The sequence below is a fragment of the Mytilus edulis genome, chromosome 2 (genome assembly GCF_963676685.1).
Source record: "Mytilus edulis chromosome 2, xbMytEdul2.2, whole genome shotgun sequence".
Classification (NCBI taxonomy): domain Eukaryota; kingdom Metazoa; phylum Mollusca; class Bivalvia; order Mytilida; family Mytilidae; genus Mytilus; species Mytilus edulis.
Genome location: NC_092345.1, coordinates 99,945,341 through 99,969,125, shown reverse-complemented (window position 1 = coordinate 99,969,125; position 23,785 = coordinate 99,945,341). Strand labels below are relative to the sequence as shown.

Genomic DNA, 23,785 nt, shown 5'->3' with positions numbered 1-23,785 from the left:
GTTTTTACCCCAATGTCACGGTCCACTGAACATGGAAAATGATAGTGCGAGTGGGGCATTCGTGTACTGGGGACACATTCTTGTTTATACCTGTTAAGAGTCGAAAACTAAATATTATTTTTTATATAAATAAACATATATTGTGTAATTTTAGAACTTATATTTTTCCAAAGGATGCATGAATGAAAGTAGTGAAATTCATTTTGCTTTGATATATAGATTTGAATTACAATTGTTCATGTTATTGTAATGCATATAAAAATAAGGAGATGTGGCACAATGTAAATATATGATATTCTGTGAGTTTATCAAACTTAAGGGGATAAGAAATGGGTATAATCAGTTACAGGACTGTACTACTGTACAATCTCCAACAATGAGAAAAACTCATACTGTAAAGAGAATTTCATATTTACAAGTAAGTTTTGTTTTTGGATTGAATAATTTTCTTCTATTGTCTTAAAAGCAAATATGGGAAGTGGTTAAAATGCTAATGAGACAGCTTTTATGGCCACCAGATGTCATTGTTACCTTGATTAAAAACTCCTTTTTAGCTCACCTGACCTGACTCATCGCTTGGTTTCGTCGTCCATAAACTTTTACAAAAAATCTTCTCTGAAACTACTGTGCCAAATTTAACCAAACTTAGCCAAAATCATCATTGCGGTATCTAATTTAAAAAATGTGTGGTTAGACCCGGTCAACCAACCGAGATGGCCACTATGGCCAAAAATAGAACATACAGGTAAAATGTAGATTTTAGCTTATAACTCTGAAACCAAAGCATTTAGAGCAAATCTGACAGAGGGTGAAATTGTCTCTTCAGTGAAGATCTATCTGCCCAGGAATTTTCAGACAAATCTGACAACCCGTTGATGGATTGCTGCCCCCAAATTAGTAATTTGAAGGAAATTTTGCAGAGTTTGGTTATTATCTTAAATATTATTATAGATAGAGATAAACTGTAAACAGCAATAATGTTCTGCAAAGTAAGATCTACAAATAAGTCAATATGACCAAAATTTTAAGTTGACCCCTTAAAGAGTTATTGCCCTTTATAGTCAATTTTTAACAATTTTCATAAATTTTTGTATTTTTTGTTAATTTTTAAAAAATATTTTCAACTGTAAATACTGGGCCATGTTTATTATAGATAGAGATAATTGTAGCACCAAGAATGTTCAGTAAAGAAAGATCTACAAACACATCCCCATCATCAAAAACACATTTTTGTCATTTTATATGTGTCCGTTGTTTAATATGCACATATACCGTCCAAGGTGAGCGACACAGGCTCTTGAGAGTCTCTAGGTCATTAATACAGGTAGATAACTTTATCAGTACATTAACCATTATGTTACTTGATGTTCTAGCAATACACACAGAACGGAGACTAGTCAATCTTTGTGAATTATTTTTCATAGGATAGGAGTAATTGAATATGTGTATATAATCAATAATTAAAAATAGTTTTATTTACATTAAAAAGGAAAAGTTCTTATGTCTTAAAAATGCATTTCATGGCGAGGTACAGAAAATATACTGTAAACAGTAGACTATAGATATAGGTGAACTAGGTACAAGAGAACTCTTAATCTTAAATACTACAAACCATCTCTGTTCTATGGAAGATAATGATATAACTGGACTAGAAATACACACAACCTGTAATTAACTGCCTTTACAGCGCTTTCGCGCTTTGATTTAGAGAAGGCTGCATCTTCCTGAGGGACAGAGACGGCAATGTTTAATTCCTATGCATTTCGTTTGTAAAGATAATTTTCATTGGACGTTGACAAATAAATTCCACGTTCTACCAGTCCGTAACTGATAAAAGCAACAGTAGTATACTTCTGTTCAAAACTCGTGAACGATGAAAAAAAACCAAAATCGGTATAACAAACTAAAACTGAGGGAAACGCATTAAATATAAAAGGAGAACAACGACACAACATTAAAATGTAACACACACAGAAACGACCTAAGCATTAGAAAAAATTCTATGAGAAGAAAGCCACCATTTTGAATGCCGATTTTTTATGGTATGTGATTTCTCACAAAATAAACATGAAAGTCACATTTTGAGCCTCAAAATATTCTTTTATTCAACGTTGAAACCATTCTGAAGCGTACAAAAGGTATAAATACTTCTAGAGTTTTATGTTTGACATTGTGAGTCTACATATGACGTAACATTGTTTAGTTGCTAAAGACAATGCAACAGATTCGCGGACTTTTTGATTTAAATATGTCATTGTTGGTATTGCTTTGTTTCATAAGAAGAATGACCAACGTAGATACAAGTATCTTGTCTTAGGGAGTGATAAATCTTACTTTGTAAAAGATCACTCTGATTCAAGCTCAGAATTCTCTGAAACTGCCATTATCAAGATGCTTGATTTCTTGATTTACAACATATTTGTTACGTTCGGAGGACGAGTTTTCAACAGACTGTCGGCATTCCAATGGGAACAAATTGTGCTCCTCTTTTTGCCGACTTGTTTCTTTATTATTATGAGGCTGAATTCAAAACAGGAACTTCTCAGGAAGAAAGATGAGAAGTTAGCAATATCCTTTGACTCTACTTACGCTATATAGATGATGTTCTTTCACTAAATAATACAAAATTTGGTGACTATGTTGAACGTATCTATATCTATCCCATCGAACTAGAGATAAAGGATACAACAGATACAGTTTAGTTGGCCTCATAAATTGACTTACATCTAAAAATTAACAATGAGGGTCGGTTGAAAACAAAACTTTACGACAAAAGAGATGATTTCAGCTTTCCAATTGTGAACTTTCATTTCTAAGTAGCAACATTCCAAAAGCACCGGTATCTCCAATTGATACGATATTCCCGTGCTTGCATTTTTAATGATGATTTTCTTGATAGAGGGTTGCTGCTCACAAGGAAGGCATTAAACCAAGAGTTCCAAATGGTAAAGTTGAAATCATCACTTCATAAATTTTACGGACGCCATCACGAGTTGGTTGACCGTTATGGAATAACCGTTTCACAAATGATATCGGATATGTTCCTTACGTCGTAACTATTCTCTTCCCTTTCACGAATATGACCTACCGAATAAGACTATTTAACGGATTTTTTATCACATAAGCAACACGACGGGTGCCACACGGGAGCAGGATCTGCTTACCCTTCCGAAGCACCTGAGATCACGCCTAGTTTTTGGTGGGGTTCGTGTTGTTTATTCGTTAGTTTTCTATGTTGTGTCGTGTGTTCTATTGTTCTATTGTTTGTCTTTTTCATTTTTAGCCATGGCGTTGTCAGTTTATTTTGATTTATGAGTTTGGCTGTCCCCCTGGTATCTTTCGTCCCTCTTTTACGTCAAAATATTTGTTAAATGATATTCATTTTATTATGCTGCATTCGAAAGGAGATAACTGTATTGTTGTTTAAGCGTGGCCTTCGTAAAACTTTATTTTTTTTGACTGTCCGCGTCGCTAGGTAAACTTAATTTTCGACAGTAAAATCTACGTTTTACGAAGACCAAGCTTAAAATACAATACAGTTATCTCCTAATTTGCTTTAAAGATCAATTCGGTAACAATTTGGCATAAGAAACATGGTGAGATCAAATATGAGTAAAATTTAAGTCGTATTTATTGTACGCTAACTTACATGCCACTTAATATCTCATTTTAGACATTTTGAAACCTCAAACATATATAATCTATAATTAAATTTATTTTCGGCTTCCCTTTTAATTAGATAAAAAAAAACTATAATGAGAAAAATGTTGGCTGTTGGTGTAGGAATAGCGAGAAATTTTGGAGAAACTCTTTGTAAAATGAAAAACAATATGAAAATTTAAACAAGAAGTGTTCTTCTCTCATACAACCTAAAATATTCCAGAACCATAAAATACTCTTTAAGATGTTATATTTCAATAATAAAAAAATATGCTGCGGCACCATATGTGTTCTGCGGATTTATGTACACTCAATAGAATTTTTCAACCGTTTTTTTTATACTTAAGATGCAAAACCCCAAACGTCTAAAAGGATACCATTTAACCAATCAAGTCATAACTTCCTTTTCACCGTGTATGACTACTAGGAATGATGTAAATTTGGTTGCTATGGAAAACAATGTATTCCTTTAAACACATTAAACCTTATTTCTTTGTGATATTTTGTACGTTCAAGGTATGTGTATGTGAAAACAAAAAAGATTCAATATGATTGCCAATGAGATAACTTTTCACAAGAGACCAAATGACACAAAAATTAACAACATCGTACGGCCTGTAAAAATGAGTAAAGTCCATACCGCATAGTCAGCTGTAAATGGCCCAAAATCATTAATGTAAAACAATTCAAACGAGAAACTAGCGGCTTAATTTATGTACAAAGTAATGAACGAAAAACAGAGATGTAACACAGTAACAAAAGACCACCACTGAATTTCAGGTTCCTGACTTGGGACAGAGACATACATAATGTGGCGGGGTTAGCAAGTTAATGGGCGACCAACCCTCCCCTTACATGGAACAGTGGTGTAAAAGTACAACATAACACAAAAACTATAAAAATCAGTTGGAAAAGCTAACCTCAGATGGATACAAAACAAAATACAAAAGAACAGAGTACTAGACGTTACCGGGTACTTGTGCATTCCAACAACAAAAAGACACTAAGTACAGACAGTTACGGAAGCAAGTTCAAAACTAATAACAATCAATATAAGAAATCATGTATCTTAGACTAAATTATCTATTAGTACATATCCATCATCCAATGGACCTGATTACTTAGTATTTAATCAACGACCAAATTTTAGAAAGGAATTAATCAGGTCTATTCCTATCGCAAACCACTTAGAGTTGCTTACCATATAAATAAACCAAACATAAATGACGAGCCATGCAGGGCCGTCATATCATTGTTTATAATTTCAAATTTTAAAATACAAAAATTACCAGTATCAACCAATTTGAGAATCTTATGAATTGTCAGATCGGCAAGAAGTACAAAACAAACCGAACAAAAAGACGAAAACCACACAGTACCGATCCGAGAGTACCTACAGTTACTAAAATCATGTTTAAATCCAATTGTAATTATTAAGTTAACCAAACTTCCGAACACCAAATATATCAATCCGTATGTATGCAACGGATTTAGTGTACAGACGTTCTAAATAAAGGCAACAGTAGTATACTGCTGTTCAAAACTCGTAAATCTATGGACAAAAACAAAATCCGGGTAACAAATTAAAACTGAGGGAAACGCATTAAATATAAGAGGAGAACAACGACACTACATTAAAATGTAACACACATAGAAACGGACTAAGCATAAGACAAAATCCGATGAGAATAACAAATATAACATCAAAACCAAATACATGAATTTGGAATAGAAAAGTACCGAGACACGTCTTATAGTAATGTGAATTCACACTCAAATATAAGAGAAAACAAACGACACAACGGAAACACAACGTTAAATATTACACACACAGAAATGAACTATAATATAACAATGGCCATTTTCCTGACTTGGTACAGGACATTTTTAAAGAACCAAATGGTGGGTTGAACCTGGTTTTGTGGCATGCCAAATCTCGCACTTTAATGGCAATGTTAAATATAACATTAAAATGGCAACATAATATGACAGGACTACAATACAAAAAAATAGGAGAACATATTAGACAAAGAAACACATGAATAAAAGATAACAAAAGGCATCAGGTGGAAAATTCAATACGCCAAAAACGCGCCTCGTCCACACAAGACTTACCAGTGACGCCCAGATATAAAAGTTCGAAAGTCAAAAAAAGTACAAAGTTCTACAGCACTGAGGATCAAAAATTGAAAAAAGGTTGTGCCAAATACATCTAGGGCTAAGCAATGTGAAATAATCACGACCATGTGTAAGCCGTAATATAAGTATATATCGACAGGATTTAGGACTATAGGTGTTACTAAGTGTATAACATATTGTTTTAATATATTGGGGAAAAAATAAATGTAAGTACTGATAAATATGATTTTCAAATACTATAAGGATCGAACGATGGATGCTATGCTGCTTATCCGAAATTGGAAGTTGGCAATAGGAAAGATGCATTATCATCTTGCTATTATTAGAATTGCATAGAATAACACCATACAGCCTCAAACGCTGTTTTATCTTCATGTTCGTGTCTACAATAAAATTAATCTATTCTACTTTTCAGAATTTTACTTGTGATAATATAATTGTCACAAAAATACGTCATCCTTTTTAGCGTTGAAAAATTCGAGTGACGCGCAGTTATTACTTCGTTTGTGGTGTCCTGAAGTACTGTCGTAAGTTCATATGAGGTGTCTGTTGTTATTGTGTGGTGTACTGATGTACTGTCGTAAGTTCATATGAGGTGTCCGTTGTTATGATGTGGTTTACATTTTGTAATGTACGATAAAATTATTTATTTATGTATTTCTCTGTCTTGAGTATCTTGTGTGTTTATTTGTTTTGTATTTCTTCGACTTTATGTTGTCATGTTATCGGTATTTTAAAACTTGCCATACAAGCGGGAGACTAGCCATGAACAAGGTTCAACCCACCCTTTTGTAATATTATATACTAAGTCAGGAACAATGGCAGTTTTTATCAAAAAGTCCGTTTCTATTTATGATGGCGTCTGTTTTTGTTGCAGTTCATTGTTGCTTGTTGTTCGGTTGGTTTCTTCTTATAGTTGATGTGTTTCCTTCGATTTTAGTTTGTAACCCGGATTTATTTTCACTTAATCGGTTTTTGACTATTTAACAGCTTTATTCTAATTTTGCCTTTATTTTTTATTTATTCTAGATTGAATTCGTCCATCTGTGTTTTTGAAAAGATAAAGATGTGAGGAATATAAGAGATGCAAGCACTTACAGAAATGAATTTTATTGCAATCTTTATGTCTTTGAGAAGGGTTTGTATGGCAAGCCGTTCTCGTCAAAACTATGTTTAATCCAATTTTCGAAAAATTTACACACATTGAGAATTACAACAAAGCACACTGAGATTTAAAAACATCAAAACACACACTGAGAATTAAAAATTACACACTGAGATGTCATAAAGACGCACTGAGATTCTAAAAATTAAAAACACACACTGAAAATTGAAACTTACACACTGAGAACTGAAAACTTACACACTGAGATTTCAAAAAGACACACTGAGAATAAATAAACTGAAAACACAGACTGAGAATTTGAAATTACACACAGAGAATTTAAAATTACACACTGAGAATTTAAAATTACACACTGAGATTTGTGCCCACTTTTTATGCGCACATATCTAATTATCATACTTAATCTGAATCTATTACAAACTTAAAACAACTCGTTAGTCCTTCGATTTGGTTCCAAATTATTTATAACAAAACTTTAGAAATACAAGAACAAGAAAAATATCCACTTAGTCTTATTACAAAATATAACCTAATGGTGAAACACTTTATTAAAATTATAAGAAAACATTGGAACAATCTGCAAATAAAAACAAAGAAAGCAGTGTCTATTAATATAGCATATAAACGTAACACAAATATAAAAGATTACCTTGCGAAATCAGGGTAACAGTTGGAAGACTTTTGAAAAGGGACCCATGCTTAAACGGTTTTAAGTTAAAAAAAAAATCCCGATACACTGGTAGTAATGATCTGAATTATAGGCAACAAACGTATGAATATGAGCGATTTTTTGAAATTTATTACCAATTTTGGTTGAAGGAATAGCATTTCATTATAATGACAAGAGTTCTTGAGATCAAGATATTAATCTGTTGAATTATTCATCTCATGAATATTCATTAGTAATTTGCATATTAATCTCAGTGTGTATTTTTGAAATCTCAGTGTGTAATTAACAATTCTCATTGTGTGTTTTTCAATTTATTTCATCTCAGTGTGTCTTTTTAAAATCTCAGTGTGTAATTTTGAATTCTCAGTGTGTGTTTTTTATTTTTTTAAATCTTAGTGTGTAATTTCTATTTCTCAGTGTGTTATTTTAGGTTTTTAAATCTCAGTGTATATTTTTTTTTTCGAAAAAAGGGTTTACATATATTTTTGACGAGAACGGCTTGCCATGGGTTTGCATGAATTGAATTCAGCTCCAAATGAATACAAAAAAAATAATTCCACCAGTTGGTGCACAGCTGGTTACGTTGTTGATATAGTTCATAAATCAAAAATATTATATTTTCTAAATCAAAAATGCATTAATCTTATGATTTAAACAACATTTTTGTTCATACTTTTCAAAATTAATATTAAATGTGCAATAATAAATTCTTGTTTATTTAGCAAAACAAACAACAGTTACCTTGTTTATTTAAGAACATTTTACTTCATAAAATAATGTGGGACAATCAGAACTTTTCATGTGGGACAATCAGAACTCCAATTTTTTTTTAAAGTGGGACAATCGGGAATAAACCGCACAGTTAATACCTGCTGTAATATAGACTGTCTGTTGAAATACCAATCCATCAAACTAATCAAATATTTGGTAAATTAAAAGTCAATTATTTTCATGATAAAATCAACAAAACATTTCTTTTTTTTAAGGACTAAATTGCTCCAAATTATTTTTATAAAGAGAGATGATTATCTTGCATTTATTGTTTATTGCTATAACAGATTACAACATGAAACATACTTTTATGAAACTTTTATCTATAAATATTCAACATGATTATATCATAATTTCACGATGAAATGTTTATCAAAACTATTTTAATTATAAAAAAAAACCAGAATGTTGAATAACAAGTGCCTTACTAAAGTTGGTCTGTCCATTTGATTTTATTTTTCAATCGAGTTAAACAGTTAAACATTTCAAATTTATATATACATAAATACAAACTGATAACTATTAATGGCTACTATCCGTACCAGAAAATATATATTTTAGTGTGCTTAACAGTATTGATTTTCATTTTTTTAATGCAAAAATTGTTTTTTAATTCGTAAAATGTTATGCTTATGAAGTTAACAGCATTCAATTTCTTTTGTGAATATTAATATTCGATTTACCCTTTAACAGTTGAATTATTATTGTTTACTCATTTTTTATATTTTTATTAACCCTTTAATGTAAAAGTAATAAAAAAAATAAGATGTAAAAGTAATTAAAATAATAAAATGTAAACATATCAATTTGAAATAATAATTTTGGATTCACATTTGATTTACTATTTCGTAAGAACGGCGTCCATGTGGCGATTCTATATAAGGTATAAACATATTAATTTGAAATATAATTTTGAATGCACATTCAATTTACTATTTTGTATATGAGAACGGTTGCATAAGGTGTGTATGTAGTGATTATATACATAAGGTGTAAACGTAATCGATTTTTTCAAGAAAGAGAAAGGTGATAATAAATTGGACTTGAAGATTCAAGTGATAATTAAAATCGTTAACAACCGCCTTAACAACATCGATAAAAATCAAAGAAACTATCAAAATTTTCGGAGGAAAATGATGTAAAATTATTGTTAAAAACAAAAGAAAATAGAAAATAGTTTTATTCTGAAAGAAAATGACAGAAAAGACGGAAAAAGACAAGAATTGGTAAATATATCTTATGTATTATGTATGTAATTAAAAGTGAAGCCTAAAGCAACAAATTATTCAAAATCATTCGAACTAATAAAAGAAATGAACTTAAAGAATGTATGTGCATATTCACTACAATTTTGTAACATAATTAAACATTAGCCTTTATAAGCCCATATCACCTTCAATAATAACATTATGCAATAAAATTGAGAATGGAAATGGGAAATGTAACAAAGAGACAACAAACCAATTTAGTGATTTTTGTTTTTTTTTTGAAATCTCAAAAAAGCAATTTTGATATTAACCTAAAATGTTTTAATCAAAACTGAAGATTCGAGTAGATACGGCATATGTTGTTTCACAGAAGTTTAACTGATTTAAAAATGATCCATCTATATAGATTTACATTTTCTATGTATGTTGCATTGTCTTACGATTTTTGTGAAACTTTAGTGTTCTGCTGTTTCGTTGTTTTTCTCTTATAAATGATGTGTTTCCCTCGGTTTTGATTTGTAGCCTGGATTTGTTTTCACTCTATCGATATGTGACTTTTGAACAGCGATGTACTACTGTTGCCTTTATTTTTCAAAAATCAAATATTGCTAGCTTGAACATTGTTATTTTTAGTCCATACCAATTTAAGTTTGTGCACAGATCCCTGACCGGTCATATCAATTTACAAATTACTGAACAGAAATTATATGTTTGTTAGAACCCTGTTAATATCAAATAAGTATAACAAAATTACCAAACTTCAAGAATATGTTTGTTAAAACACTGTCAATATCAAAAAGGTATAACAAAATTACCAAACTCCAAGAATATGTTTGTTAGAACACTGTCAATATCAAATAGGTATAACAAAATTACCAAACTCCAAGAATATGTTTGTTAGAACACTGTCAATATCAAATAGGTATAACAAAATTACCAAACTCCAAGAATATGTTTGTTAGAACACTGTCAATATCAAATAGGTATAACAAAATTACCAAACTCCAAGACAAATTATCAAACTCCAAGACAAATTACCAAACTCCAAGACAAATTGCCAAACTCCAAGACAAATTGCCAAACTCCAAGACAAATTACCAAACTCCAAGACAAATTACCAAACTCCCAAGACAAATTACCAAACTCCAAGACAAATTACCAAACTCAAATTACCAAACTCCAAGACAAATTCAAAAAGGAGGAAGTCCATAAATCTGACAATATCAAACTCTTTCAAGTTTATTAGTGTAAAGTAAGCAGGTATATTTGAGTCTATTACTATTATGTTATTATACTTTTTCCATTTTACGTTGTAAATGTAGTTTAAATCTTATAGTGCCAATTTAACCTTTCCATGGAAACAGTTAATATTACCAGCCCTACCTTCATGTAACCATGTTGCCAGCATATCAACTATTTCTAACAATTACAAATGAAACATAAACTGCTAGAAAAACGTATAACATAATAAAAAGGGTAGGGATAACTAGCAGAAATCTCTGTGTCTCCATCCATATAGTATTTCTGTTGATTTTGTGTCATATAACTGTTTTGAATAAAACCACAACCAACTTAACAAGGTACTTCCCTATTTCTTTTATAAGTGAGGTATTTTCACTTCATTTACTTATATTCAACTTTTACTATTTTACTTTTCCTCAGCATTTACTGTATTTACTTATATTCAACTTTCGCAATATTAATTTGCAATTAACTCTTACTTTATTTACTTCTATCCAACTTACGATTTTAACCTATGTTTAGCTCTCACTACATGTACTTATACTCGATGTTTACTATATTTACTAATATTCAGTTTAACTACATTTACTGCTATTCAATGTACATATACATGCAACTTTTACGAATGTTCTTATATTTAACTTTGCTTTATTTGCTTGATATTTTCAACTTTTATCACATTTATGTATATTCAACAGTTACCACATCAACTTAAGCATGTATTTTCAACTTTTACAACATTTATTTATATTTATCAACATTTTAATACACTATTTTTTTTTTTTTTTCATTACAGGAAAATATCAAAGAAAACAAAGACTGGCTCAATTAGCACGACAGATGGAACTTCAGATATTTTGGACATCGTTCAACCTCCACTCATCGGCAGAGGTAGAGTCTATAAAACTCAGAATAAACATAAAATATATTACTAATTAAAAATAGCTAAATTTGTCGGAATTTGTCAGAAGCTACTATAAATAAAGGCAACAGTAGTATACCGCTGTTCAAAACTCATAAATCCATGGACAAAAAACAAAATCGGGGTAACAAACTAAAACCTAGGGAAACGCATTTAATATAAGAGGAGAACAACGACATTACACCGAAACGTAACACACACAGAAACAGACCAAACATCAGACAAAACACCACGAGAATAACAAATATAACATGAAAACCAAATACATGAATTTGGGATAGACAAGTACCGTGCCACGTCTTATCTCAATTTCTCAAAAATAAGAGAAAACACAAACGACTCAACGTTAAAACATCTTTTAAATAGTATAAAAAAGTGTGTTTTTCTCATAAAGATAATATGGTGAAAAGATCATGGTCGTCTTATACAGTGATAAGTTAACATGATTCAGTTATAGGTAAACGTGATTCAGTTATAAGTGAATTTGATTCAGTTATGTGTAAAAAGAATTCAGTTATTTGTTAAACATGTTTATTTTTCTATTTTAGGTTTTTGCAGAGATGAACCGTTATCACAAACAGGGAAAAGGTTACAGTTAATCAAAATGTTGTGTTTGACTGTACTACCTATTCTAGGTTTATGGGGATACACAGTGTATACTCTTGCAGATAGTATAAACAGCAGAGAAGAAAATAACAAGGTCCTAGTCATTGTAGTCTTTCTAATATTTGATTAACATGAGTTTCATACATTTGTGTAGTCATTGTAAGCACTTCCTTCCTACTAATTCATTGAAATTGTAATGTGTATTCTAATTTATATGTATAGTGCAGTATTAATATTAACAAGAGAGACCTTCTGATTGCTGTGAGTACTCAGTATCTTAATTTATGCTTTTTGCTTGTCAGAGTTAGAGGGAATTGTAATATATGAATTCTAAGGACTTTAAATAACGGTAACAAAGCGCAATCTTTTCATCTTTAATGGTAAACTTTAAAGATAAGCAGGTGATGTGTTCACTTTGTATAACAGGGTATGGAAGAATTCGAATGTTGAAAAATGTTTAACGACAGAACTTTAATCGACTTAAACGTAAAAGAAAATAATTTAGAAATGCGCGCAAATATGATGCGCAAAGAAATATCAAGAAACTATAGCTTGTTTAATAAGTTTTCAGAGTTCTCACATCATTTTGATAAAACGTCTATGGCAACATCTTGACAACACCTATGCGTGTATGACGTCAGAGGAGGGGTGAAAATACTGTATTCTTGTATCATAAATCACAGTATTTCGATAATTTACTGAAGGTGTTTAAAAATAATTAAGAGACTAAAATAAACAAAAATCATATTAAACTATTGTATAAAAGAAACCTGTCATAAAATGTTACATCTTTCAAAGTCTACGTGAATAAGTATTAGATAATAACTATTGGCATTGCAATAGCTATTGTTGGTACTGTATTGGTATAAATGAATTGGCTACATTTAAATCAGTAAGTTTACATTTATTTCTAATGTGCCTTGAATTTATTTTGTTTTTGTATATAAATTTTCTAACTTATAAGTTGAATCAACAAATAGGAACACATTATCACACATAATAATGTGAGATATTTTTTTTTCCTTTCTAGCAACGTTCTTCTGTATACTATAGTATCGATGTGGGTCAGCTCGTACATCGTTTACAAGTTGAAAGGGATATGAGTGTGTTGTATCTAAGTGCACTGGGACCTGAAACACGGACATTCCTGTTAGCAGAATACTTCAATACGGATAGAACTATTGATCGTCTGTCATACTGGCCCGGTGATCTCGATAAAGCAAATGGTGCTATGTTCTTGTCCAAATCGAGTTTTCAAGACTATCTTGCAGGGCATCGACAAATTTTAAGTCCAGACAGATTTTCAATTCAAGACGAAATTGATTTTTACTCCAGAATCATTGATACAACAATTTATTGGTTGTACAATACAATTACAGAATCCAAATTTTCTCTGGTCTGGAAAATTCTCGTGGCTTATCAAAAACTTGCAAGTGCAAAGGAAAATGTTGGGGTTGAAAGAGCTCTTGGTACAATGTTTTATTCTCAAGGTGGATTTGAATCACATTCTTATTTCGAAATGTATAACAAAAAATTGCACAGCTTTCGGGCTCATATGAAAACCGCAGGCATGTACTCTGAATTTGTTGGTCAAATATACAACGTGGGTCTTCAAAATACTGGTACTAATATTACTTCAATCATCGAAGCTTTTAGAAAAGAAATTCAAACATCAGTTGAAAATACGACCGTTCTTGACATGCGTAAATCTAGATACTGGTTTGATAACATGACGATATACCTCGATACTTTGCTGGATATCCAAACTCAGATGGCACAGAAAGTTATCAGTATTCTAGATTTGGCTATAGATAATTTAACAACAGACTTGGCTGTTAACGCCGTTTTATTGGTTGTTGTTATTTTGATGTGTCCTTTGGTTATCATGGCAACAGAAAGTCTTACCAGTAGTATTCAGATATATGCCTTAACGCTTGTTGACAAAACAAAAGAATTGACCAATGAAAAAGAACGTACGGATGGACTGTTATATCAAATGGTACCAAAACAAGTGGCAAATCGGCTGAAGCGACAAAAGAAAGTTGAGGCAGAATATTTTAAGACAGTGACTATATGTTTTTCTGATGTCCATGGATTTGATCGTATAACAGTAGAGCTTACACCCATGGAGATAGTTAAACTTCTCAACTCCCTTCACAGTACAGTTGATAATATCTTGGATGATTTTGATGCCTATAAAGTAGAAACAATAAATGATTGCTACATGGTAGCTTCAGGTAAACAAAAATCTAATGTTTTTTATAAAGAGTGAAATGGTATGAGTAAAATTTATTTTCCAGGTTTTTTAAAATTCTTTCATGAAATATGATTTCTAATAATTTGTTATAATTCGACTCACGCGTTTGTACTATTCTTAAAAGACAAGCCAAATAGATAATATTTTTATCTCTTTGCAATTTTAGGTTTACCTCAACGAAACAAGGATCGTCATGCATCAGAAATTGCTAACTTTGCACTAAAAATGCTTAATACTGTATCGGAGATGAAGTTTTGCAGTGGACACCGGTCAATTGAACTCAGAATTGGAATAAATTCTGGTATGTTCATTTAGATTAACTTTCATTAATACCAACAGGTATCATTTCAACATAAAACTGTTAATATAACTTTAATCTTGAATGAATTCATGTATACATCAATAGTGTATTATACCAAAAAATACCCAGAAACTTTGAAAAAGACGAAAACTATATGAAAAATTTTTAGAATAACAAGGAACTTCCATGGAGCCCATAATTAATAAAAAGTCTAAGAAACCCAAACAATACAATGGATGATGAAAAGAAGAATAGACAAACATATTACACAGGAAACTGATAAATGATCAACACGAATCAAGAATCCGTTGAATTTTCAAAGAGATAACTAACTTTGCTATGATTGTTCTGTTTATTTTAAATGTTAGAACGGTAAAATCTATAAGTAAAATTACTTTGATAAGATGCTTCGAATTATGTTGGTAGAACCTCAATGTGTGCAAATGTGAACCAAATTTTAAAAAAATGGGAAATTTAGAGATTCGAAGACTTTTCGGAAATGGTCCTACTGGATATATTATCCAATTGGAATGGTCTTGTCTCTTTATGCGTTTTCCAGTTTAAGCTTCTTTATGTACATAACAATTTTACACACAAAAATGGTTTGACAGCTCATCTTTTATCAAATGTATTTCTTTGACAGGTCCTTGTATGGCAGGTATTGTTGGGTCAATGATGCCAAGATACTGTCTGTTTGGAGACACAGTTAACACAGCATCAAGAATGAAGGCATATAGCAGTCGTAAGTTCTCAGTTGTGGAAATATTGTTTAATTTGATAACACCACATTCATATACAAAATACGTGCACATTGTCGGAAAATATATATAATTCATTAATATAAGAGAATAAGAAGACGTGGTATGATTTCCAATTAGACGACTTTCAACCAAAAACCTTATGACGTAGAAGTAAACAACTATAGGTCATCGTAAGGCCTTCATCAGTGACCAAATCCATACCGCATAGTAATCTATAAAAGGCCGGGGTGAAAAATGTAAAACATTTCAATCGAGAAAATTATCGCCTGATTGATGTAAAAAAAAACCCGGAAAACAAATGTGATATTCAGCATAAAACCACTTGATTACAGGTTCCTTACTTGAAAGAGGCACATGCATAGGTAAACGTGTCTACGGGCGCCTTACCCTGCCCATAACTGGTTGCAGTGGTGTGACAGAACAACATAAGAATGATATACAAAAATCAGTTGAATAGGGATCATCCAATCGATACAAAGCACAAAAAACGACTTTGATATATACAAAAGACACAAAGTACAGATCGAATGGGATTTTGAAAATTTCATAATTTTCATTTTAATTTCCCAATATTGATCCTCCTAAACCATCCAAACTCATGTTTGTTTGTTCTTTTCACTGAACGCATAGATTATCCGTGAAATGTTTTAAGATACTGATGATTTTTTGATACTAGTAAAACATATGTCGAAGTTATAGTTTACCTTGTCGTATTGTTTTCACATGCGGACAGCATAACCTTTAAATCTGTTTATTTGTTTGTTATTTCTCCTCCTCAGCAAACAAGATTCACATTAGTACTTCAACTTACTTACTTCTTAGTAAATTAAAGAAATTTCAAATGAAGAAGCGGGGAAGTGTTTCTGTAAAGGTGAGTAAAATAACCAATTGTTATTTCCGTGTTGCTCATTTTTTAGTTTTTCATGTTGTGTTTTGTGTATTTTGTTTGTCTTATATTCGATTTTTGTTATTTGCCATTTTATAATCAGTTTGTTTTTAACTTATAAGTTTGAATATCCTTTTGGTATATTTCACGATTCTGTCCAATAAAAACTTCAAACGTATATAACGACAAGGTATAACAGCTCAAATGAAAAATCAACATAAACATCTGATTGTTAATGTGACATACATATATCATCGTAAAAAACAGAAAAAACATATTACACATGAAGAGTAATAAAGAACTAATCAACTGATATTACGAAGTGCATTGTCAACAAGTTATACCTTGACGTATCATGTGCTTTTCTAAATTCTAATGCAGCATAAGCTATAAGAAGGAAATGTTTCCTGTGTTACTGTTATTTCAGTTGCCCCCCTTGAATTAAGATAACAAAAAGTGGTTGCCTATTTGAAAACAATGTGCCATATTTATAATAATATTTATAATCTTTTCGCCTCACAATTGATAAGATAATTAGACTTTGTTCTCATTGTGGCAATCCACTTACAGTTCAAACAATGTGTGTTGCTGGAAAGATATTTATAAGATATGTTTCCGGTTGAAATTTAGTCAAATTCAGTATTTAAACCGAAAGGCATATACAATGCAGCCAAACAGCAAAATTGTCTGATGTCAACCCATTATTTATTTGTTTTCATTCGACCATTTTGAAGTATACTCTATTGAGTACCAAAAAAGTATCATGAAATACATTTGATGGTTTGAAAGTTAAGTGTATTGTTAACGACAGGAATAAAACTACAATTGCACTTATTTATTTTTTCAGGGAAAGGGCAACATGATAACATATTGGCTTGTGAAGAGCACAGATAGCTCTGACTCCAAAGATGCTGATCTCTGCTCTGATGATGACTCATGTAAGCAGGATAATGAGAGTGGTGAAGAAGCCGAGCTTCCCGGAGAAATTACAACAGTAGAGGACCCCCTGTATAGTGCCTCCCTTAATTATCCCATGCCAGGCAGACATACTAAATGTTCCAATAAAGATGAAGGTAAAAACATGGCAAGAGTTGCTCCTACAGTATCAGAAAAGGGGAAAAGGGTTTCGCCTAAAATGAAAGAAGAAGACGACGACGATGATGACGATGAAGACGATAAAGATGACGACAAAGATTAAAGTTGTGTATTCAGTATTATTTAGAGTTGTTTCAATCCATCTGATTATCTTTGTCATATTTTTTTTCATTTCTTATTATCAATGTCTTAATTGCTCATCAATCAACAGAGGTGATCATTTGGATTTTATTATTTCAGTATTGTTTTGATTGCGAATCGATTCTTAATTTTTTGTTTCTTCATATTTCTCCACAATGGAGGCATTAATCTTGATTTCAATTTCATTAGATGGAACACTACTATTCCTCAGCCCATGCATACAGATTGCATACGTGAAATTGAACTGTTGTGAAAGAAGAGTGAAAAGTATAATACTGTTAAATAGATCAAGGTTAAATTTGTCAATGAATATGATATAGTATTTGTTTGTAAGGTTTTAAGAAACACTGAAATAATTGTCAGATTTGAGTTACTTACATATATGGTACAATACACATGATAGCTTGATGTTTTAATGTCTTCTTGTTGTTGTTTTACTATTCATAAAATATGTTCCTACATTTGGGTTATTTAAACATTTTAGAAAATGTTAAAACGCATCATATATATGTTCACAAAGGCATACATATACGTTTGAACCTTCCACGACATATTCATTGCATTCGCCCTTACTAGTGAAAAATAAATCCCAATTTAATAAAAGTTGCTTAGATTTTTAAACATTTCAAACTCTATTTATCAGTAAAAACGTAATTGGATGAAGTTATTTCTAGAGTTTTATAAATATGGCAAAACTAAGTATTATAAATATGGACGTTTTTATTGATTCATAATCACGTCATGATTTAAAGACACATTACATACTATGAAAGGTAAAATCACAAAAATACTGAACTTCGAAGAAAATTCATAAAGGAAAGTCCCTAATTAAAATGGCAAAATCAAAACCTCAAACACATCAAACGAATGGATAACAACTGTCATATTCCTGATATTTTCTTATGTAGCACATGGTGGATTAAACCTGGGTTTAAAGTTAGCTAAACCTCTCCCTTTATATAATTACACATATATTTTTTATATAATTTTTTTTTTTAAATCAATATATTAGATATAGGAAGAATTGGTGTGAGTGCCAATGAGACAACTCTCCATCCAAATAACAATTTAAAAAAAAGTACACCATTATAGGTCAAATGTACGGCCTTCAACACGGAGCCATGGCTCACACCGAACAACAAGCTATAAAGTCTATAAAAGATATTTAAGGAATGACTGTTATATTTTTTCTTTCAATGAAGAAATGACCTCTAAAATGTATTGCAGATATTTGTAAAATAATAGTAATACGACACAGAGGCATCTTAGTCAGACAATAAGGAATATGCTTTCTTTTACATTGTCAAATATCTGTAAATCTTGTCTTAAGAACTATAAAGTCTTAGCCAAGTTGAAGTGATTCATAATTAACAAAAATAATCATAGCAAATACATATAGAAAAAGGGAGCTATATTCATTACGCTTGAATAATATTAAATTGCTGATGGTAAATATTTTTAAAACTAAAATACAGATAGGCATGGTGGTCATTTTGAATTAAGTTAACCGCCATGGAAATAAAATATATGTATTAAAAATATACAATTGCCCGACGTCCGTTCTTTCTTTGTATTTCTATTGTAACCATACATGTATCATGGATTCCATGTACTGGTAACACTCGCTCGTTAAAAAGTATAACAGATGTCATAAGTGGAGCAGGAGTAACTTGTTCTTTCTGGACATAAGAGTTTTCCTCAGTTTCAAATTACATTATTTTTTCATTTTAAATTATGTATAGTGTGTACCATTCTTCGTCTATTTATCTTCTATACGTTTTTGACCTTATCCTTAAATTTGCAACGTGATGTCATGTTTATTGATTTTTAATCTTTTTTTAACTAAACCTGGAAATTTGAAGGTGAGCAAACTTGATAGTGTCTTTGATATATAATTAAACTTTTTTTTAGATAAAAAGGAAGTAAATAAAAAAAGTTTTAAAACGACTGTCTTTGTGGATGAGTTGTTTTTTTCTCTTTGTAAATGAATCCTTTTTAAAAAAAACAACATGAAACAGCAAGTACAAATCAGGGTTTCTTTAACCTTGGAAGACTTATTCTTACTTCTCAGTATCAGTGTTTTCTGGACTTCAATTTCTGAATGGTTTTCGTAGCTTTTAAATAATTGTCCCTTCCAAGAGTTATGCCTCACAGTAATGAAATTACTTTTACTTCATCAAAATAAGTTTTAACATGTAGATAATCTGGTTAGAAATAACATTCTTTTTTTCTCACTACTACGCGAAAACCTATTTGGGATTTTATCATTATCGTTCAAGTTTTCTTTGCACAAATGTAAAGAAAATTGTTTTATTTTTGCATGTTTTATTACCCTTTCCTTTCTACTTGTATCATTGTAAAACAGAAGGGTAATATAATATATTGTCTTCATCTGTACTTTTATGCTTTGCTAGGAATATCAATGTTCTTTTTAAATTATATGCCTGTGCATTGTGTATACCATAAAAATAACAAATATTAAAAAGTATGCTGTGTATGTTTTGTTGCCTATTATCATTCATAAGTAGTTGTAATTAAATTTGCAGATGTATTTTTATCAGAAACAGGTTCAGTGTGTACAATTATCATTGCATTTGATGGTCAATTCAGTAAACAAAAGACGAAATATTTGCGTCATATCAATACTGTTTTTAATAAATGACACAGTAGTACATCTTAAATTAGGATCTGAGAAAAATTAAGTGATTTCGGGTTTTCCTTCCATACAATTCCCCTTCTTTAATTGCCTTCAATCATTTTGTTCAAGCTTAACTATGTCACTGTAATGCATCCATTGTAAAACCGGTGTTTAACAAAAAAAGAACTCCTTGGAAAATTCAAAACGGAAAGTCCGTAATCAAATGGCAAAATCAACAGCTCAACCACATCAAACGAATTGATAACAACTGGCACATTCCTAACTTGCTACATGTATTAACTCATGCAGTATATTGTGGATTTAAAACTGGTGTAATAGCTAGCTAAACCTCTCACTGGTGTCACAGTCGTATAAATATTATATGTGAACAAAACAGATATAATAGGTAAAAATTTCAAAAATACGGGTACATCAAGAATCTAAATCACTATAAAAACAAACAATTATGTTACAAAAAAGCACAAAAAAATCATAAAGCCAAAGCACATTAGCAATCGATCGACAGGAATACAAACATTTACACGGGATTTATGAGTACAGAGCCACGTCATATGTGACAAAGAAAAACAAGAAAGCACAGAGACAAAGCACATCAGTAAAACGAAAGACAAGAATACAATAAACAGCTGCGCCATGAGCGCATGATACGCCCGACGTCTTGTGTGGAAGTTTTATGCAATAATCATAAATAGTTTCTGAGGAAGTTTTAAGCAATAACCATTTATTGTTTTTGAGACACGGCGGGACATGTGAAAACCCCCCACCCTGTTTTTTTATTACAAATATCACTAAAATAAAATTTTTAATCAAACCAAAAAGTATACAGATCTTTAAATTAGTATAACAAAGAAGTGTGTACAGTTTCAAGCAATAATCATAATTTGTTTTTGAGATACGGCGCGACATGTAAACAAAACCCTCCCCTTTTTTACAAAATACTCAATAACTCAAAAATAAAATTTTGAGTAATCACCAAAAAGTATACAGATCTTTAGATTAATATAACAAAGAAGTGTGTAAAGTTTTAAGCAATAATCATAAATCATTTTTGAGATACGGCACGACATGTAAAAAACCCCTCCCCCTTTTTTACAAAATACTCAATAACTCAAGAATGAAATTTTGAATCATCACCAAAAAGTATACAGATCTTTAGATTAATATAACAAAGAAGTGTGTAAAGTTTTAAGCAATAATCATAAATCGTTTTTGAGATACGGCGCGACATGTAAAAAAACCCTCCCCCTTTTTTACAAAATACTCAAAAACTCAAAAATGAAATTTTGAATCATCACCAAAAAGTATACAGATATTAAGATTAATATAACTAAGAAGTGTTTAAAGTTTTAAGCCAAAATCAAGAATCGTTTTTGAGATACGGTGCGACATGTGAAAAAAAACACACCCCTGTTTTAGTTACAAAGTGCCGTAACTCAAAAAGTTTAAATCTTATTTTCACCAAAAAGTATACAGATCATTTGACCATCATAAGAAACAACTATATTAAGTTTCATGAAATTTGGATAAGTCGTTCTCAAGTTACTGTGCGACATGTTTACGCCGGACAGACGGACAGACGGACGGACGGACGGACACCGGACATTTGTATACCATAATACGTCCCGTCAAAATTTTGACGGGCGTATAAAAATTAACCACAGCATAACAAAACAATGACGGGATGTACAAGCACTAGTCACGTCAAATGGACATCACAAAACAATGACGGGATGTACAAGCACTAGTCACGTCAAATGGACATCACAAAACAATGACGGGATGTACAAGCACTAGTCACGTCAAATGGACATCACAAAAAAAACGTCAGTACCTAGAATCTATACTTCAAGACCATCGTGTATTATTAGTTAAGTTAATACGGATATTTATCAACAAAAATGCAAAGTCTTGGTACCTTCTGATGAACTTTTTTTAGAAAAAGGACGAGACGTTCTTTGACATACCCCTGGTTCATCAGCTTTCTACTCAGTCACAATTGACACAATGAAAGAGTAATGATGTGCTTAAATAATAGATAATACAAATCTATACAACCTCTTTGGAAAAACTTAAACCGCATGAACAGCTTTATTGATCTTTATTGTTGTTCTTTGTTAAAAGGTTATATTTATTCAGGGAATAAACCTTTAACATTTTTCGTGTTTTTTTTTCTCCAATCCATTGTAGACCTGTTATGAGGGTAATATTAGTTTCAATGTTTCACCCAAGGTCATCTCAGACTACATGAAATATTTCTTAGTCTATTGTTGACTTGTCCTGATACTACTAGTAAACATTTCTTAGCCTATTGTTGACTTATCCTGATACTACATTTGTACTAGTAAACATTTCTTAGCCTATTGTGGGTTGACTTGTCCTGATACTACTAGTAAACATTTCTTAGCCTATTGTGTGTTGACTTGTCCTAATACTACTAGTTAACATTTCTTAGCCTATTGTGTGTTGACTTGTCCTAATACTACTAGTTAACATTTCTTAGCCTATTGTGTGTTGACTTGTCCTAATACTACTAGTTAACATTTCTTAGCCTATTGTGTGTTGACTTGTCCTAATACTACTAGTAAACATTTCTTAGCCTATTATGTGTTGACTTTTCCTGATACTACTAGTAAACATTTCTTAATAGTCTATTGTTGACTTGTCCTGATACTACTAGTAAACATTTCTTAGCCTATTATGTGTTGACTTTTCCTGATACTACTAGTAAACATTTCTTAATAGTCTATTGTTGACTTGTCATGATACTACTAGTAAACATTTCTTAGCCTATTGTTGACTTGTCCTGACACTACTAGTAAACATTTCTTAGCCAATTGTTGACTTGTCCTGATACTACTAGTAAACATTTCTTAGCCAATTTTTGACTTGTCCTGATACTACTAGCATCTGTCTTATTTACTGTTTTCAGTATAAAAAAAAAAGTTTTGGTGTTTTTACTCAGTGATTATATTTTTGTCCAGTTGCTAATTTTGTACATCAAACTGACTTTGTGGTTTACAAATCTTCTATATATTTACGGCAACAGATATTAGATGTAAGAACAGATCGTGATCATATCAGTCAGTTAATGACCTCAAGCTGGCTTTATGGAACTGCTAGCATTCTTTGGTCCATAAAATTTTGCATTCGTCATCTAGCTGGGTACTGATTTAATAGTATGTTCTTTTATGTACCTTTAATGATTACACATATCTAGAACAGTTTATTCAGATAGGTTGTCTTAGTTTGAATGTCCTTGAAACATTTGACACTGGATGTTATTCAAACAAAAATCAATCAATCAGTCAGTTGTGTAGACAAATCCCGTGTGTATAGTTGAA

The 23,785-nt window shown here is 31.2% G+C and overlaps 1 protein-coding gene across 1 annotated transcript; it reads left to right on the top strand.

Moving 5' to 3' along the window:
• Positions 1 to 9,560: 9,560 nt before the first annotated feature.
• Positions 9,561 to 20,226, top strand: LOC139511121 (uncharacterized). The gene is made up of 8 exons (XM_071297694.1): positions 9,561 to 9,592; positions 11,613 to 11,707; positions 12,287 to 12,438; positions 13,375 to 14,581; positions 14,768 to 14,902; positions 15,546 to 15,644; positions 16,443 to 16,534; positions 17,397 to 20,226. The coding sequence occupies exons 1-8, from the start codon at positions 9,561 to 9,563 to the stop codon at positions 17,745 to 17,747; spliced, it is 2,163 nt and encodes a 720-aa protein (XP_071153795.1). The 3' UTR covers positions 17,748 to 20,226.
• The last annotated feature ends 3,559 nt before the right edge of the window (positions 20,227 to 23,785 follow it).